This window comes from Lissotriton vulgaris, chromosome 2_1, assembly GCF_964263255.1.
Source record: "Lissotriton vulgaris chromosome 2_1, aLisVul1.2, whole genome shotgun sequence".
NCBI classification, from domain to species: Eukaryota; Metazoa; Chordata; class Amphibia; order Caudata; family Salamandridae; genus Lissotriton; species Lissotriton vulgaris.
In genome coordinates this window covers 1,810,885,484-1,810,905,322 of record NC_141687.1, presented here as the reverse complement: position 1 = coordinate 1,810,905,322, position 19,839 = coordinate 1,810,885,484, and the positions used below count along the sequence as shown (strand labels likewise).

At 45.1% G+C, this 19,839-nt stretch overlaps 2 protein-coding genes across 3 annotated transcripts in view; both read left to right on the top strand.

Annotated features, from left to right (window-relative positions):
- CEMIP (cell migration inducing hyaluronidase 1) overlaps positions 1–19,839 on the top strand; it is an 857,787-nt gene that overhangs the window by 9,822 nt on the left and 828,126 nt on the right. The gene's annotated exons all lie outside the window — the stretch shown is intronic.
- The window catches only part of LOC147733310 (cell surface hyaluronidase-like), a 561,460-nt gene that overhangs the window by 191,389 nt on the left and 350,232 nt on the right, over positions 1–19,839 (top strand). For both annotated transcript variants that reach the window (XR_015308517.1, XM_086957873.1), the window contains exon 4: positions 2,111–2,666. Coding sequence is in view for 1 of the 2 variants with exons in the window: in XM_086957873.1 (XP_086813999.1) it covers positions 2,111–2,666 (556 nt within the window). In the remaining variant the exon portion in view is untranslated. The remainder of the gene's footprint in view (positions 1–2,110; positions 2,667–19,839) is intronic.

The following is a 19,839-nucleotide window of genomic DNA, read 5'->3' as shown; positions in this document are numbered from 1 at the left end:
ACGTGGCACTAATGCCACGCAAGAGTGCACCCCAAGTCCACTTTGTTGATCCTGCAGCATTTTCATGTCAAGACCCGAACTCATCCCTCGTCAGACAACACGTGACGTCACTCAACGAGTGACGCAGTAGAAGAGGAGGAGCTTCAGACTTCTCCATATTTTCACCAGACTTTCACCCAGAGCCAGAGAACAAAGGCAGGAAAGAGAGAAAGATGGAGGAAGAGAAAGGTAGGAAATCAGTGGCAAAGGAAGAAAGTAAGGATTACAAAAATGGGCATGCAAGGTAGATAAAGTGAAAGAAAGTTTAGAGTGGGGGAAAAAGAGGCTCAAGAGTGAGCGGTTTTGGCATTCGGCAAACCCAGCATTCAGCAAAGGTCTCCTAAACCACTGGGCTTGGGGCAGAGCTACCATTGGTGCAGCAGGTGCAGTTGTACAAGGGTCGAGAGCCCCGAGGGGCCAATTGAACTCTATAAATTGCTGTATTTTCCTTTTCCTCACTTGCGCCAAGGCCCATAGCATTCTTGCTCCACTACTGGGATTGCACATTTTAGTCTCATTTTGTGCAAACACTGAAACATGGATAATTGGAGGTAAGTAAACAATGTAATAAATAAAACGAATTTCGTAGCACACGCTGCATCGCATTTTGCAATGCAGGGCGCTACGAAATTTGTTTTACTTATTAAATTGTTTAATTACCTCCAATAATCCATGTTCTGGTGTTTAGTATCCCCCCCCTATCCTGCCCCTTCCCCGCTCCGCCGCTCTGTCCCACAGAACTCCCTCAACGGGCCGCTGCTGGGCAATAATAAACATACCTGCTGGAGAGATCTGAGTTTTATCTAGTTGCAATTTTGACTCATTATGAAGTGGCACACAGGGTTAATGTGCCTGCTGCACATGTAACTTTCAGACCAAGAATGATATTTTATTTAGATAACTCATAGGTACATGCATCAAAGGATTTTGCAATCGCAAACGGTGCGAATCGCAAAAATTAGCCGTTTGCGATCGCAAAATCCTCTTTTGGAATGCATGAAGGTTCAAGGCCCTCGCAATTTAAGAATTCGCAAATATTTGTGAATTCTCAAATTGCGATTGCATTTAAGGAATCGCATTTTGCGATTCCTTAAATGCAATGCAAGAAACCTTTTAAAATTGCGAATTCGCAATTAGGGGTTGCAAATTACCACGAGGGTGAACCTCGTGGTAATTTGCGAAAAATTATTAAAATGCTCAAATTAGCATTTCAAACACTGTCATGTTACAGACACACATGTCCTTAGGACATGTGTGTGTGAAACATGCACTTTAAAATACATTTCAGGGGTGCAGGATGGGGTCCTTTGGACCCCCCCCCCTGCACCCATGGAATGCATTAACATTTTGCGAATCGCTAATTGCAATTCGCAAAATGTCAATGCCTTCCCATTGATTCCTATGGGCCTTTTGGCCCATAGGAATCAATGGGAATTGCGAAATCGCAAATCAGAATTCGCATAATATTTGCGATTCGGTAAAAATTGCGATTTTTACAGAATCGCAAAAATTATGTGAATAAAAAGATGTATCCCGTTTTGCGATTCCTTATTTGCGATTCCTTAAAAATCGCTAATAAGGAATCGCAAAACGTTTTGTTGCTGCATGTCACCGTCAGTGGATTAGTGTTTTTTCCAGCTATACTTTTGTTAGTAAAACCAGCCCAAACCACTGTGTTGAGTTCTTGGATGCCATACATTGGTATGATTAGTGCAATAAAAATGTAAATACATGCGAGATAGGGACTAAGGAGAGAGAGGTACAGTTGAAGGGTGGTAGTGAGAGGATCTTTGGAGAAGAAGGTCAATGAGGGTGGGAGGCAACAACACAGATTATCTTGCAAGAGCCCACAAGCGCTAAAGCCGGCCCGCCCTTTTAATATAGGGGTGCTCCAGGTTTCCTTGTTGGGTGGAGGGTGTCTGGGTGCAGGCAGGTCTGTGTCTTGGAGTTTTGTGTGCCGCCCATATTACTAAGGGGTTTGACAGTGTACCAATTGGATGCTCAGGCAGTGGACTGTGTGGTATACTGGTGCTGTTTTCCCTTGTGTTTCATCCGCCTATCTCTGTTCCAGGGGTCTTAATTTTTGCAGAATCCCAGAAGTCCCTCACCCTGCGGACACAGTACCTCCTCATTCGAAATGGGGGCGCTCTGCACATTGGCTCTGCAAGGTGCCCCTATCGGTCGAACGCCACCATCTCCTTGTATGGCCGAGCAGCAGAGCGAAGCGAGGTGCCCGACTTCGGCCTCAAGTTTCTGGGAGTCGATGCTGGTGGCATCCTGGAGCTCCATGGAGAGAAGACTCTGTCCTGGACATTGCTGGACAGGACCCTGCATGCTGGAGGTTTACCCCACGGGGCCTACCGGTGGGAGAAGCGCTGGGGCAGCCGTGGGCTCAACATGCGCGTTATTGATGGGGAGACGGGCCAGGTGCTGGCGACAGAGCGCTTTGATACCCACCTGTCAGAAGATGAAGGTCAGAGGCTCAAGGCCTTCCTGGGCAGGCAGAGTGTGGGCAGAGTCGTGGCTGTGGCAGTGGGAGACTCCGCCGCTAAAAGCCTGAGCCTGGACACCCGGCATTTCCTCAGGGATACTCTGAGAAGCAAAGACATCATTCACCTGAGCTACAGGTAAGAGGACAGCTGAGGGCTCATCCTCTCCCAGACACCATTGCTCGATGTATCTCTCCCTGTCTCTTTCCCTGCCAGTCACAATCTACTTTACACATTTCCCCTAGCCCTCCTTTCCACGTCTCTCACCTCCATCTCTCCCCTCTTCCTTCCAATTCTTTGTGTCTGCTTTAAATGGGAAGAAAAAGATGGAAGAGGAGGTTTAGTGGGTTTGTACAAGGGGCTTGTCTTCAAATGCATAACTAAGAAAGCAACGACCAGGACCCCGTAGTTGATAAACTTCTGAAAAAACATTCCTTTTTTGCAAAGAGTATAATATAACTTGGCAAATAGGAGCATATGCATTACTAGGCAGTTTGCATTGGTGTCGACCAGACAGATAGCGTCAGTCAGAGTTTAGCAGAGCAGGAGAAACCCTACCAAACCCAGACATCCTCTGCTCTGTTTACAGCTGGTTGAAGCACTGGGTGCTCAATGGCGAAACGTCAGCGGGCTCTGCCATTTGAAATCTCTGACTTGGCAGCACTTCTGATACAATGTTGTTAGGTCACGGTGAGAAACTTTTATCTCATGCTTTCAGTGTATACATATATATTTTTGGGATTTAATTGTTTTTCAGCAGCAAGTCTTTTTAAATGTTCTAATGAGGACTCGTGCTTGTTTTCCTAGTTTGGTGTCCCTTTGTTCTTCCCCTCCGTGTCTTTCTTTTTGAATTTCCATTTAAGTTTATTTCCCATTAGTTTTTCCCATTTATACATTTGCCCGTCTTCTCTCGCTTATTAAGTCCAGGAAAGCCATCAAAGCCTGGCTTTTTTAACCTTGTCCTTTATCTCTTTAGCCGTACGTAATCTTCTCAGCATCTGAGATAGTTTGTGCTTTACAAATACATTTAACACCATGCCTTTTGCCTTTGCAAACGCTTTTTTATGCTATGGCATCTAGTGTCATATCCACTAGAGGGCGCAGATGTTTGCAGTGATGTTTAAAGAAATCACAGAAGTGGAATCTGCCCCTCCCGGCCCTGCAGCAGAAGATATCCGGAGATTTGTGTCTCCATTTACAGCCTCAGGCCATTATGCGGTGAAGCTAACTTTCTATTCCAATTATAGCCCCACACATTTTTTGACTGATTAACTTTCTTTTAATATTTCTAGGATTGCAGTTGTAATAGTAACTAGAAGGATCAGAATTCCCGTACTAATTTCATTAATGCAAATCTGTTAATACACTTTGTGAAAAAGTCGAGCAAGTGCACCTCGGGAATTCACTGAAGAGCCTGTGCTGAGCCTGTAGAAGCGGCCCGCAAAGAGGATCAAAGATGTTCAGACATATTATGCTCTGATGCAGACCTTATCACAGGAGGGATGGAGTGTCAGGGGGTCTTTTCCCAGGGCCCTTTTCCCTGGTGGTTTCACTGTGCTGGGCAATATTCCTTGTTAACTGGTCCCTTTCTTCAAGATTAGTGTAAATGTTTGACCGATAACATGTTGATGCTCACATCTGTGCTTGAAAGGCCACCTCTCGAACTACACAGAATCCCCTTAAATATCCTTAACGCACGTGGTCTCTTTACTTTAAAACCTGCGGCTGCTTCTTTCACATACAGAATCCATGAAGGCTGGCAGAACGCCTCATGTCATGTGTGACGGCTCAATCCAGGTCTGATTTTCTGCTATTTATTTATTTATTATGCAATTTATACCGTGCAAACTAAACCCGAAGGTATCAAGGCGCCTATCAAAAAGATCAGAAATGCAGAGCACAACTACAGGTACGCACGTACAAAGAGGTGGGTCTTCAGGGCAGATCTAAATGATTGTAAAGTGGGGAGAGACCTTAATTCAAACGGGAGAGCGTTCCACCACTTTGGGGCCAGACTGGAAAAAGCTTTCCCACCCCATCTGGTTTTCCGGATACGCGGAACAGAGAGAAGAAGTCTGTTTGAGGAGCGAAGGTTCCTGCCAGGATTATGATAAGACAGAATGGATCCAATGCCAGTCGGGCTATTTTTAGCTAGAACCTTGTAGACCAAACACATGGTTTTGAAAAGTATCCGGTCCTCAACAGGAAGCCAGTGGAGCTGCTTCCTGGCTGAGGTAGCAGAGGCACGTCGAGGTAGGTCTAGAACAAATCTAGCTTCTGCATTCTGGACCACCTGCAAGCGCTGCAGCTGACTTTTGCTCAGTCCCGCATACAGCGCATTGCAGTAGTCCAAACGGGAGCCCAGGAGAGCAACGGCAAGTTGCTTTGTTGCCTGCAAAGAGAGATAGTGCCTGATTTTCCTTTGTATGCGGATGATACCCCAACAGGTTGATACAGTCCTGTTGACCTGTTGGCACATACTAAGGATGGGATCAATCATGACCCCAAGATTTTTAGCTGAAGAAGTGGGATCAGGACAGGTACCCAGTGAGTCCGGCCACCACTCAACTGACCAAATCTCTTCTTTTCCTCCAAACACCATCACCTCAGTCTTCTCCCCGTTCAGTTTCAATGAGTTGTGAATCATCCATTGGCCGACTGCCTCCATACAAGATCTGAAATTGGAGGCAGTCGACGTAACTGACTGGGAGAGAGAGACGAGGATCTGGGTGTCATCCGCATAGGAGACTACCTCCATCCCAAAAGATCTAATGAGTCTGGCAAGGGGGGTCACATAAATGTTGAAAAGGGTGGGGCTAAGCGCCTACCCCTGAGGGACCCCACATTGCACAGACAGGGATGGAGATAGGAATTTGCCCAGCATCACCCTTTGCTCTCTATGATCAAGAAAAGAGGAAAGGAGTCCCAGGGCCGCCCCCTGAACCCCAATCTCCCTCAGTCGAGATGTTAAGACTTGGGGGGAAAGGGTATTGAAGGCAGCCGTGAGGTCTAAAAGGATCAGGAGGGAGGTCTGTCCCCCATCCACACGTGTGCGGATAGAATCAAGCACTAAGGTGAGGGCAGACTCGGTGCTATGTTCCCTCCTGAACCCATGCTGGGAGAGATCCAGACAGCCCGAGCTCTCCACGAAGGCAGCAAGATGTTTATTTAGATGAGCTTCTAACATCTTCGCGGGAGCCGGGAGCAGTGAGATGGGGCGAAAGTTTTTTAATACCCCCGGGTCAAGAGAAGGTTTCTTGAGCAGTGGTTTCACTACAGCATTTTTCCACTGCTGAGGAAAAGTGCCCTCCCTCATCACCCTATTCATGATGTCAACCAGAGGGGGTAGGAGGGATTCTCTACACTGCTTAAGGATCTTTAAAGGACAGGCATCGAGCGGAGAACCAGATTTAGTTTTGTTGAGGAGAATCTCTAGGTCCTGTAGGGAAAGAGGAGGGAAGGATTCCAGACCTCCGGACCGAGGTAGCTCTGCAGAAACAGCGTCCGAAACAGCAGGAGCCGGGGGCTCAGCGGTAGAGGATCTCTGCGACTCCAAGGCAATGTAAATGTCCGATATTTTGGACTGAAAAAAGGAGGCTATCCTATTGCAGAGCTCCTGAGATGCAATAACAGGGTAGGGGATCTGGAGAGATGTAAGAGAGTCCACAATCCTGAAGAGCTCTTTAGGAGATGAAAGTGAAGCTGTGAGGGCCGTAAAGTATTCTTGTTTGGTCCTAATCACTTCCGACTAACAGTGATTTACGTTAGGGAGCTTGTAGTTTTTGTTTCCTACAGTATAGCTGGTAGAAGGCGTAGGCTCAGAGTTCTGTCTGTCCACACTGTCAACTTTGACCTCCACCCCCTTACCATCATCCTTTCTACACCCCACCGTTGGCTCCATACATCACAGTTCACATACTTGTTTTGCACCTAGACCACTGATGCAAATGTATACAATGCCATGTTGGAACAGGGTGCACTGTAGTTACCATGGTTGCCACTACTCACCACCTCTCCCTAAATAGACTGTGTGTCTCTACGCCTGCCCAAGGTGGTGTCTCTCCTGACCTTTTGTCCTATCCACTGCCTCTGCCGGTAGAGGTGTGCGACCCAGTGATGCCTTGAGCCCTGATGCTGCGTCTGGCTCAGCTCAAGGTCTTCTTGGACTCTCGAGCCAAAAACGAGCCAAGCCTACATGTGGCTTCTTCTTGCTCTCACTCTATAATGTGATGCACCCGAGACAGAAAAGAGATGCCCACCTAGTGGCTTAAATGCACAATGGGAAACTAGAACACCTGGGACCAATCCCTTATCCCCGCATGAAAAAATTGTGTGATTCTAGGCGAATATTTTATTTCACAAGCCTGGATTTTCTTCATGATCACATAAAAGTGCAACATCAAATATGTGTGTTCAAGATGTTCGCTGTACAAAAGCCTCTTGTATTTTTAATTTTCACCTATTAAAACAATACATTTGATTCATTCTGAAGAGACTTTATCATAGTCTATATGGTGTTTCTTGTACGATGTGCGTACCTCACATTTTCAGGGATCAGCTTGTGCGGTGGCTCTTGGAGCCAAGCCAGACCTTTGGCTCGGCTGGCCTTGATAGTTTGTTGGCTTGTCCTTCTCTATATATTCCTATTCTTTACACTTGTGCTGCTTTGTCACATCCTTATCTCTCCCTCTGTCACCATGTGTCCTGTTCACCCATGCCATGGAGTCCCATCATGGTTTCCCCTCATTGCCCCCCTGGACCACATCTGCTCTCACCCACAAAGCTCAACCCTCTGTCCTCCTCTTACTCACCAAACCCCTTTGCCTCATTTACACTCTCACTCCTGTGATCTGTCTCATCTCTCATTTGTTTGAATTCTGCCTGCGTCCTATAAGATCCCACAAAGGGTTCCATGCCTTACTCCTGTTTCTCCCGGCCCCTGCATGTGTCTTATTTGGTCCTTCTCTTCATTGTGCTCTCACCCCATTTCCCTTTCCCCCCCATTGCTCCGCCCCATCTGCTCTACAACCTGGACATACTTCCATTGCCTCTGTGCCATAGTACCCCAAACCCTATCCCGGGCTCCCCATCACCTGCCTCCCTCACTGTCATTATTGGCAGTCTGCCATATTTTTTGGGCAGTAAGGTTTGCTGCAATACATCACACTGTGTAATCTTGTGCTATTATTTGTCAGGTCTACCAAATACATTTTACTCGGAAATAGTGGGGGCTAGGAGTTCATCAGTGCCCGAAACCATCCCATCTTTGTTAAGTTTTCTGCACCATCAGCAGGGCCACTGAAATTGTGCGATTATACCACAGTGTTTTCCTGAATAATTATATATGTGCCACACTTACCACATAATCAATCATCTGCTGCACAGTTTGCAGATTTTAGCTAAGAAAATTGTTTCTCAAATGGATCAAAAGTTTTCAAAATGCATTGCCACGCTTTCAGCACACACCAAAGGGGACAAACCAGGATACCTATTGGTATGGCTACTCAAATCGGAAGCACTATAGACAGAAGTGACGTTGTTACAAGGTGCAGACAGGGCGCTACATTACTCCCAACAAGCTACCCTCCGTATGCGTCATCATTACTACCAAGACCTCTGTGACGCACCGATTGGTGTGGCCCTACCAAAGGTAGCCTTCTTTCTTGATGAAATGCCTGTTATCCAGCTGCCGCCAACTGATTGTGATTAGATTGAAGCCCCCATCCCTGTACAGGATGTTAGAGGGGTAATTGTTGACCTGATCGCCAGTACAGTGCCAGGATTGGACGGTCTCCTGGCCAAGTTTTCTAAAATCTTTGCTGCTACCTAAGCTTCTTGAAATATATAATGATGCTCTGGAGCCTGGTTGCCTTTGTGCTACTCTCCGGGAGGTCATCATCACCTCGTTCTTAAAGCCAGGTCGAGAGCCTACCCTGCCTCCTTTTGCCCTCTTGCTATCATGACTATGGATTATAAGATCCTCTGTAAAATTCTGGTTGCCAGATTCCTACAGATGATCCCACCGCTAGACCTTGTTGGTCAGAATGGATTTGTCCCCAGGAGGAACACTTCACAGCATCTCCGACGTCTGTATAGAACTGTGGAGGCAGCCCACCCGACTGGCCGAGGGTGGCAGCTCTTACGCTTGACTTGGAAAAAACATTTCACGCAGTGCTCCAGGACTATCTTTTGTATGGTTTGTTCAGTTCCTATACCCAGACCCAACGATCCTGAACAATTTCCAGGTGCACACCTCAGCACCCATTGTAATGCATGTGGACACCAGACCCTCTTACCCTCTCTGCACCCTTATTTGCACTTCCCATGGAGTCTCTAGCAATCTGGGTGTGGCATGGTGGAGGAGTCTGAGAAAACCCCATCTGGGATAGACTCCACACAATTTCTTTATATGCAAATGATGTTATTATTTAATCTCAAAGACTTTGCGTGTGACCATTCTCATTTCGCCCTCTTTCTTGCGAAGCTGGAGCAAGTACTATTTGTTCCTGCTTAAATCTATGCCCCGCAATAGTTTGCCCTGGGAGATGAACATCTCTGTTAGGAAGGACTCTCCTTCCGATACGTTGGTGTCTGCATCCTCCACTCTGACTCGGATCTTGTAGCTGGGAACCTGACTTCAGCAGTTGCGTTCCTCCATGCGCAGGTTACATTCTGGCAAACACTCCCACTGTCCGTAATGGAGAGCAAAGCGGTGACCAAGATAATACTAGCACGTCTATTACTCCACTATGCCTATCTCCTTGGTGCTCTTTCCCCCCAAAAAATCTAAGCTTTTGGATGGACTCCTCGGAGAATTTGTATGACATGGGTTTCACCGCAACATCGATTCGTCCAAGATGGGCCTTTCGGTTGAGAAGAATGGACTTGTGCCTCTAATTTTACATTTTATTATCTGGCATCCCTTCTCCAGTGGTTGGCTCGCTGGGTAACGGGGTTCTACCTGGATGAGATGTGGACTGTTGCACTATCCCTCAGTCTTCGTACACACCTCCCTCACCTTCTCTCAGTAGTGTTATGCTGCCTGGCTAGAGACCTCTTGATTTCCAAATTCTGTCTCTCCCTAAGCCCCTGCAATACCACTGCTATGCTTACCCAAGGCTGTGAGACACTTGGTGGTGTTGAGTTATTCCTCTAGGGACGTGTTGGGATACCGATGCTGGGTCATCTATCCCAGAATGGCCACCTTTCGCAGTTCCTAGATCTGGGGGAACACTGTGGCCTTCATGCAGACCAATTCCTTGCTACACCCTGAAGAAGAACGCCCCTAGATGGACCTGCCTCATAGTGGTGGCGGAACCACCCACACACGAATTGATGAACTCTTTATATATGTAGGAAATGGGTTGTAGGCTTATCGCTTGCATAAGGCTTTGCTTAACCACACACAGGTCTCGTTGCAAACCACACAAGAAATTTGGCAGGGTCCTTCCTGAGAGGGAATGGCTTCGGGCACTAGAATACCTGCAGAAAGTCTCCCATAATGCTCAGCTGAAACTTGTTTTATGTCTTCCACAGAGCTCACCTTTCACTAGCACACATCAGAAGGATCTTCCCCAGGGCATCAGACTCCTGTGCTAGATGCACCTTTCCAGTAGCCGACTTAAGGCACATTCTTTGGGATTGTCCCTCTCTCTGTAAATATTTGGCAGCAGTGATAAGTTGACTTGAGACGATCACCAGGTTGCATTAGGTATTTACCGGCGTCCAAAGAAACCCAAGGTAACTTCCCATCTCCTTAACTTGGCGCTGGCGCCTTCAGAAAAGCCAGTTATCACTCACTGGACGAGCCCTCGCCTCCCTCTGAGCACCTCATGGTGGCAGTCCCTCAAGGTACGGTCAGAGGCAGAAAGGGTAGCCCTGAATCCCTCCACAGTGAGGAAGCCAACTGGGTTACCCTGATGTCCAAGTCGATCGAAGCAACTTCAGATGGTTACCTCTCCTCCTAAGCACCCATTACTTTACTTAAGTTTCCACCATCTTCCCTACAGGACTGGCTATTCGTCAATAGACCACTGCACCACCCCGCGAGGAGCAGCCCAGTACGCCTCCCACTGGCTACTCACCCTGCCAAGTAGTAGGATGCAGGTTAAAGCATTGAATTTACCCACACCCTGTGTCCTGGCACCTTACGCCTGGCACTGAGACTTTGGCTTCGAACGCCGAGCTACTTCCCCCACCTGCTGGGGTGATCCCTGGCCAGCGACTACACTAAAGTCGCTCCAGGCCAATTGGCGTAGACTGTACTCACTGCCGCCCAAGATCCGTGTATGTTTAATCGCCACTTGTAACCAAAGGGATTATTATCTCAGACTTTGATGTAGGCTGGTTATATAATATGTTAATGAAAATGATTTAAAAAAATGCATTGCCACACCTGTTGCAGCAGAATTGAAGATCCTTGGTGATAGTTAATTGGTCACATTTCAGTTGCTGATTGCTCTAGCTGGGTTTTAAACTGATACTGATCAAGTGAAACCATTCTCAGCTAGTGATAACATGTTTCAAAAAGACAAACTAACAAAGCCACAAATTGTGCCGCATACATGCATAATTTGTCCTCTTAGCACATCATTTATCCAACCCTTCTGTCTCAAATGGTTCTCGCCTGCCACACAATTCCGGTGGCCCTGACCATCATGTACTGAGACCACTCCTGCAACTGTTTGTCTTTTGGGAGCACACATCTCTGTGCCTGGCTGTAGACATGCGATGTGTGTGCTCGGACAGCTCCGAGCAGTTTCTTCAGGCCTGCAGAGTACTGGTACTAGTGATCACCTGTAGGTGTTCAGCTGTCTAAGAGCTCTATTAAGAAGGTTTTGGAGAGTGAAATGTACTGTTATGTATCTGATTTTGGCTCTATTTATGGTCAGCTGACTTAGAATATATATGATTTAGCAACCCTGATGTAAAGAGTTCCAAGTTTAGTGCAGCTCATTAGAGCCCAGTTTATAAGAAAGATGAAGTCATCATATATTCAAGTGCATTAGTCAGAGAAACCAAGGACATGTTCTGTTCTCAGAATGGATGAAAACGTGTAACCACTTTACCGGTTAGGAAATTAAAGGGCCCGTAGAGGACAACTGTAACCAAGCACTGAATGCAAACTCTTTGCTTGCAGAGCCAGGGGATGCAGAGGTTGACTTGTGTTTAGCTGAAAATAAATTTAACCAGAAATAAAATATTGGTCCCTTGGGGTAGGTGGTTGCGGGGAGAGGTGTTAGATGCATGCTGTCCAGGAACTATAAGTTTCCAAGTCGATCTCTGGGCGGCCTCCTGCTTTCTCTCTCATGTGCGCTCACCTGTCAGCCTTGGTCTTGTTCTTGTTGCACATTCAGTGACCCCTGAAGGTGTGTGTGTCCCACAAAATCTGCCAAATGTCTCCAAAAGTGTCCCTTGCAATTTAAAACTCGGAAATATTCAAGGTAAAAGGAACCTTGCACTCTACTGCTTCCTATAATGTAACACGGCTCTGCCTATGAGGGAAATTGGTACTCCTTCTGCACATGATACACTTGTCTTTATGTGGGGGGCATAAACTGACAATGCACATGCTGCACCTCTTCTTTGTGCAATCCGATGCGCATGCTGCAACTTTTCCTTGTGTGAGGAGGCACATACTACTGATGCACGTGCTGCACATGTTCTTTTATGTTAGGAAGTATGCACTATCAGTGCGCATGCTGCACCTGTTCTTTGTGAGGAAGGATGCAATTCTGATGCACATGGTGCACCTTTTCTTTGAGTGAAGAGGCAAGCTCTACCGATGCACATGCTGCACCTGTTCTTTGCTTGAAGAGGCATGCTCTACTGATAAACATGCTGCACCTGTTTTTTGTGTGAGGAGGCATGCTCTAATGATGCACGTGCTGCACCTGTTCTAGGTGTGAGGAGGCATGCTCTAATGATGCACGTGCTCCACCTGTTCTTTGTGTGACGATGCATGCTCTACTGATGCATGTGCTGCACCTGTTATATATGTGAGGAGGCGTGCTCTACTGATGCATGTGCTGCACATGTTCTATGTGTGAGGAGGCATGCTCTACTGATGCATGTGCTGCACATGTTCTATGTGTGAGGAGGCATGCTCTAATGATGCACATGCTGCACCTGTTCTTTGTGTGAGGAAGCATGCTCTACTGATGCACGTGCTGCACCGGTTCTATGTGTTAGGAGGCATGCTTTACTGATGCACATGCTGCACCTGTTCTTTGCTTGAAGAGGCATGCTCTACTGATAAACATGCTGCACCTGTTTTTTGTGTGAGGAGGCATGCTCTACCAATGCACGTGCTGCACCTGTTCTTTGAGTGAGGAGGTATTTAATAGTGATGCACGTTCTTTTTGTGAGTAAGCATGCACTCCCGATGTACTCAGTACACCTGCTCTTGTTGTGAGGAAGCATGCACTACCAGTGAGCTTTGCGCATGCTGCACCTGATCTTTGTGTGAGGAGGCATGCTCTGCTGATGCACCTGCTGCACCTGTTCTTTATGTGAGGAGCTATGCTCTATTGATGCACATGCTCCACCTGTTCTTTGTGTCAGGAGGCATATACTATCAATGTATGTGCTGCACATGTTCTTTATGTGAGAAAGCATGCAGTCCCAATGCACATGGTACACCTGTCCTTTGTGTGAGGACGCATGTACTACTGATGCACAAGCTGCAACTGTTCTTTGTTTGTGGAGGCATGCTCTAATGATGCACGTGCTGCACCTCTGTTTTGTGTGAGGAGGCATGCTCTATTGATGGACGTGCTGCACCTGTTCTTTGTGTGAGGAGCCATGTTCTTCTGATGCACAAGCAGCACCTGTTCTTTGTGTCAGGAGGCGTATACTATCAATGTATGTGCTGCACATGTTCTTTATGTGAGGAAGCATGCCCTACCAGTGAGCAGCGTGCATGCTGCACCTGTTCATTTTTATGTGATGAAGCATGCAACTCTCATGCGCATGCTGCACCGTTTCTTTGTGTATGGAGGCATGCTCTACTGATGCACTTGCTGCATCTGTTCTTTGTGTGAGGAGGCATATAGTATAAATGTATGTGCTGCACCTATTCGTTGTGTAAGGAGGCATGCTCTACTGATGCATGTGCTGCACCCGTTCTAGGTGTGAGGAGGCATGCTCTAATGATGCATGTGCTGCACCCGTTCTAGGTGTGAGGAGGCATGCTCTAATGATGCATGTGCTGCACCCGTTCTAGGTGTGAGGAGGCATGCTCTAATGATGCATGTGCTGCACCCGTTCTAGGTGTGAGGAGGCATGCTCTAATGATGCATGTGCTGCACCTGTTTTTTTGTGTGAGGAGGTATGCTCTAATGATGCACGTGCTGCACCTGTTCTAGGTGTGAGGAGGCATGCTCTAATGATGCACGTGCTCCACCTGTTCCACATGCTGCATCTGTTCTTTGTGTGAGGAAGCATGCACTACCAGTACACATGCTGCACCTGTTGTTTGTGTGAGTAAGCATGCACTAACGATTCAAAAGCTATGTCTATTTTGCATGTGCATTCGATATTGAATGAGGGCTGACTATACTAGCCAGTTTGAGGTGTTGGGGAAGGTTGAATGTTGCTGCCTTACTGTGTGTGTGATAGTGGAGGTATGTTAAAAATTTGAACTACATAAAAGCAAAAGTCATTGGCTTTATCTATGCTTGTGATTTGTGATTGTGAAGTGGAGTTGGTTTGTAGGGGCGTAGCTGCGGGGGAGGAGGGTGTTTTGGCTGTGACACCCCTCAAACAACTGCATTCCTGGCTTGGTAGTTCGATCTGGGTCCCTCAGTCGGGTCTGCTATGTCTATGTCTGCTTTTCTTGAGGACCAAGAATAAAATACAAATCATTAGTGTTTTATGTAAAACACGCTGAATTTCAAAATGTGAAATAAGATAATCTGGAATCAAAAACAGCTCCCCTGAGTGTACAAATAGTGTAATCCTAGGCAAACGTTTTATTTCACTGTGCCTCATTTTTCTTTATTATCGCAAATGGCAGCATTTTTACATACTTGAATTCAAGCTGTGTGCTGAACAAGGACCTCTTATTTTTGATTTGATAGTCTAAAATGTTGCTTCATCTATAATAAGAACGTAGGCCATGTTTAGGGTTTACATGACTTCTGACTTACCTCTATTGGCATTGTCATCTGAGGTGTACCATTAGCGTGATATTCAAAAACGATCACTTTTAATAAATATTTGTCAATGCAGCAATATAATCTAGTTTACTAAGTTGAAACATTTCTGCGTGTTAAAGTTATACCCTTTTTTGTATTTTGAAGAGACATTATCATATTTTTTACATTATGTTTGTTGCACAATATACATGTCAAACCTTTTCATGGCTTGGCTTGTGCAGGGACTTAGAGCCAAGCCAGGCCTTTGGCGTGGCTCTAGCTCGATTCGCTCTATTAATTTGAAGGAGCATAAACCTCTATTTACAATGTAGGCTTAGTACATGGGGCCATCAGTCACTTGATAGAACGATTTGTAAAAGGCAAATATTGAAAACTTGGATCCTTGCAGCTATGCACTGATTTGACAACTCTACCATCAAGGTGACTTGTAGAAGAGATGAAAAAGAGCGATTGCAGTGAAAATACATTTAAAATAAGTGATCCCAGGCTGTTGTAGTTGATCATAGTCATGGCTTTCCAGGGATAACTACCAGACCAAACCGGACAGGCAGTGATGTAACTTCCCCACAAATGCATTCTTGGCTTGGTAGTTGGATCTGCGGGCCCTGAGCCGGGTTGACTATGTTTGTTTCAGTTGTTCTTGTCATTCTTATATCAGCAAGAGCTTTTAACTTAAAAATATTATGTAGTGACTGGCTTACTAAAAAAAGAGTAAATCTGCCACCATAGAAGTACTTCTTAAATGAGTGCAAATGTTCGATTTTTGAGGAATTCACAAACATTGCAGTAGTTGGCTTGGATAGCTGCACCAGTCTCCGATTTCTAGGCGTACTACTGGCAATCAAACATGTAAAGGTTGATGGTTTGATGCTTTTAAATAGCATAATCAATGGCAGTCACTTGTGTAGCATTCCAACTCATCTTTTTAAACTCACTGTGCTGCTCTAGACAGAGGCAAAACATCTGCACTAACATTGTTCCTCATGGAACAGTGCATCCCAAACCTTTGTCATCTTACCCTTTCACACGGCTGCTCGCTGCATTTTTAGTTGGGAAATTTGAGAGTCTCCCAAATCACACTGACTAAGCTATTACCGTATTGGTTTGATATGCTTGCCTTGCCCTGGGCAGAAATAAAAAGTATGATTTTAAAAATAGTTTTAGATGCCTTAAATATGTGGAAGAAACTTTGAAAATCTGGGGTTGAGTGATAATTTGGAATCTAATGTGAACTCTAAGTTTTTAAGCGAGTTCACAAGAGAAGGTAAAGGCCCCATACTATGGCACTCGAGTGATGAATTCCATTTATCCATGCAATGTTTCGCGGTTAAGACCTCTCTCTTAGATGGATTCAATTTCAGAAATGTAGTAATCATCCAATTGAAGGTGAAGCGCATGATTTCCTAGACAAAGATGACAACGCTTGCATCTTCAACAGATCTGGGAAATAGATTGAACAGAAATTGTGTTATTTGAAAACATATAAAAGTGGATTCCAATTTCTTGTCAATAATATGCAAAGGAGGTTGTAGATGTTAAACAGTAGAGTTGACAATATGAATACCTAGGGCACATCCCTACTAACTCAATTTGAAGAGTATTCAGCCAATTGATAAATAATTGTTTGATAATGATCCATCAAAAAGGACTTATTCCAGCTAACTGCATTCATGTGCAAACTAAATAATTTAGCTATTGAGAGAAATATGGTGTGGCGTATTGTAGCAAAGGCTACAGAGAGGTCTAGCAGACTAAGTACCTCTCCAAGATCCAGCACGCTATGAAGGTCATTGAGTACTGAGGAAATCACCAGCTCAGTGGTCCAACAGGTCTAAAAACTGCTTGCAATGAACTGAGCAAGTTATTTGTCTCCAATTTGGACTGGAGTTGCATAAAAGGGAGTTTTTTCAACAAGTTTAGCTAAATATTGCCACAAAGAGATGTGCCAGTAAGGCCCTCATGAAAAAACAGACCAATTGCAGACACATATTATGCTCCCAAAAGATACCTCTCGAGCAAGATAAAGTAATTAAAGAGCGTGCAGTTTGCACCCAAGTGTTGCAGACCTTGAAATGGGGAAGTATGCAGAAATTGTGCAAATTTCACAGGGTTAAAGTTGCCCAAAATGGAAGTTTTCTATTTTTGCCCCCAGATTGGTGTCTGACATTATCTTGCTAACATCTGGAGGATATTCACCCTCGGATGCAATTTACACCTTGATTGTAATCCGATTTTAGACACAAACAGGAGCTTGCACTTGAAATGGGATTACTGGCCCACTAGTAATCACAGTTTTTAATATTTTTTGTTCATCATCTTTTTATGGTCCATTCATTTCTGCATCTTGCCCCACTTGCCATCACTCACCTGCCCTTCTTTAGCTTCATTGTAAGGACAATGGTCTTGTTTCACAAAGGTAACCTTACACTTTTGTGTAAATTTATGATTTTTTGCAATTCACATAGAATAGCATAGCATCTTTACGGCTGCCTATCAGTTTGTGTAGAGTCGCCACCACGAGTGACTAGATACTACTAGTAAAATTGCTTTGTAAATTGCAAAAAAAAAACGTAAACTTACACAAAAGTGTATCTTTGTGAATCAGGCCCAATGTGTTTAATGTAGTACTGTTTGTTTTTAAGCATCCTTGTTGCACTATTTTATTATTTTCACATTTTAGATTAATACATTTCTTTATTGAATGCAATTGTGTGGGCTGTGTTTGTTTTTTTTTCAATTGCATTGCTTATTTAACTGTGCCTGCTCATCAGTTCTGAAGGGAACCTTTTTTACCCGATCTGCTCCACAGCAGAGCAACAAAGTGAATTCAAGTAGCTATTGCTCCCACTTTTTGCCGGATAGACTAAACCTGTTTATTTTTTTTTATGAGGCGCTGTCATGCACTTGATAAATGGTTCTTGGGGTAATTCCTAAAGGTGCAGGTTTGTTAAAAGTCTGTAATGGATCATGAAGAGAAGAGCCAGGTCTTAATGGCCTCCTGAAGTGAAGGACAGTTTCCAGGTTTTGCAGTTGAGCCGGCAAGGAGTTACACAAATTTGCTTCCTGATATGGAAATACTCATTCTCAGGTCCTCAAGGATTTGACAGGTGGCTCCACCGGCCGATTTCTCGAGCCAAAACGGATAGTGTTTGGACTTTTTGTCTGGGTCCAGAGAGCACCAGTCGCTTCTGAGATGAAACTGCATATTCTGCTCACTAGCCTCGGACACTCTAGTGGTGGCTGTGGTGATGCAGTCAAGGTTTAGCAGAGGAGGTGGAGTGATGGATGGTCTCTGGTACAATGTAAGGCATATGTTATCTCAGTTACTAAGGGTCCAGAGGCATTATGAATTACTTATTTGAAAAGAAACGCATCTTAATTTAGGCATAAGAAGGACAGCACAGTTTGCATGATGTACAGAAGATGGGTTTTTGCATAGCATTGTGTAGCTTTAAAATGGTGGTAACCACATATACTTTGAATGAGCGTGTACTAATCTGTGGGATAAGCTTTGCGATAACTCGAGTCTTCAGGAATCACTGCTCTGTTTGCAAACAAACAGAGGTAAATGATGCATCTCTAGGGCCAGATTGGTGTAGAACAGTGATTCTCAAAGCATGGCCGGGGGCAGCGTGCGCCCTTCCTGACCTTTACATGCGAACCCCGATCAACATCTGCACTGGCTGCTGTTCACTGAACTCAGCACTAACATTAAAAAGATGTTAAATATGCAGGCATTGAAGTTCAAAAAAAGTAAGTAACTAGGTTGTCCTGCTCCACTTAACTTTAGGAACACCTTCCTTTTCCTTGCAGCAAACGTGGAAAAATATAATAATGTTTCTTCAGAATTCAAAAAGTATATTTCAATCCACACAATTTGGAAAAGTGGGGGAAGCTGGGATCAACCTCAGGCTTTCTGGGTTCACATTGTGCAATTCAGTCACTAGATTTATATGTTTCGTTTCCCTTATTAGCTGTCTAGTTGTGAAAGAGCTTTTGTGGGATTACCAAAAACTTTCAGTGGGCTTACAGCCCATCCATTGCTTACCATAGGTGTGAGCATCTAATGCTCCCCCTCCCCCCAATTATATGACTTTATATCGTTTTCTTCATGCATACTTCAAACTAAGGTACATATGACAGAAACCAAAACTCAAATATGGCACATCTTTCTCATAATAACATAAGAAGAAAACAAGCATTGGCATAGCCAATCGGTCTTGCTTTTGGGACCTTATAAGTATTTAGTTATGCAGCAGAATATCCTTGGTGCAACAACACCAACTGTTGCATGGCTAAACACTTATAAGGTACCAAATGCGAGACCTTTTGACTATGTGTGTACAGCCTGGGCTTTCGGACCTGCTCCTCCGCCACAACCTTAATAATAGCACAATATAGAAGTAGCTGAATTCTATGAGGTGGAGGGAGGCTGGGAGGGATGGCCATAACTCAAGCACTCTTCTTTATCTGCCAATCCAGTGGTCAGTGAGTTTGTGTACCAAATGTTATTCAAAGCTTCTTGCCCGCACAGTACATGGATGTCTGTGATCTGTGGAAGTTCCCTGGGAGCACATTACCTCCCTCAACCCCACCCCCACGCCACTCCGAAGGGCCAACACCCCGGCCCGTACAAGGGCTCCCATTTTTAGTTTGGTTGTCCAGTCTTGGTGGTCCTCCAACAGCCAGTCAGACCCTCTATCGTAACCAGTAATGTATAAATGAATTCTAAGCTGCTGCGATGTTAAATGAGTGTACATGAACTATCAGCACTCGTAAATGTGACATAGGAATAAAAACAGACTAAGATGGCAGCATATTTATTCTCAGAAGGGTTAGTGGGGCAACGATAGCGGGCAAATTCCAAACAGTCTGGGGTGGATTTGGACAAGTAAACATTGCCTGAAAGCAAAGAACGGGCTAGGCTCATATGTGCCAATAGTGTTTCGGCAGGGAGGAAGATGGACACACTGATTGGATGTCCTGTTCTTAATTTGCTGTTAGTCCCCATGGAGATATTGCTGAGGGTGGTTGTTTAGTCTACGGGGCTGTACTTTTCTCCAGAGGCTGGTTTGTTCAGTAGAAGGGGTTATTTCTCACGTAGAGGGAGGGAGGGAGCGGTGCTTGCCTTATGCACGTTTGTTTGGTTTAGT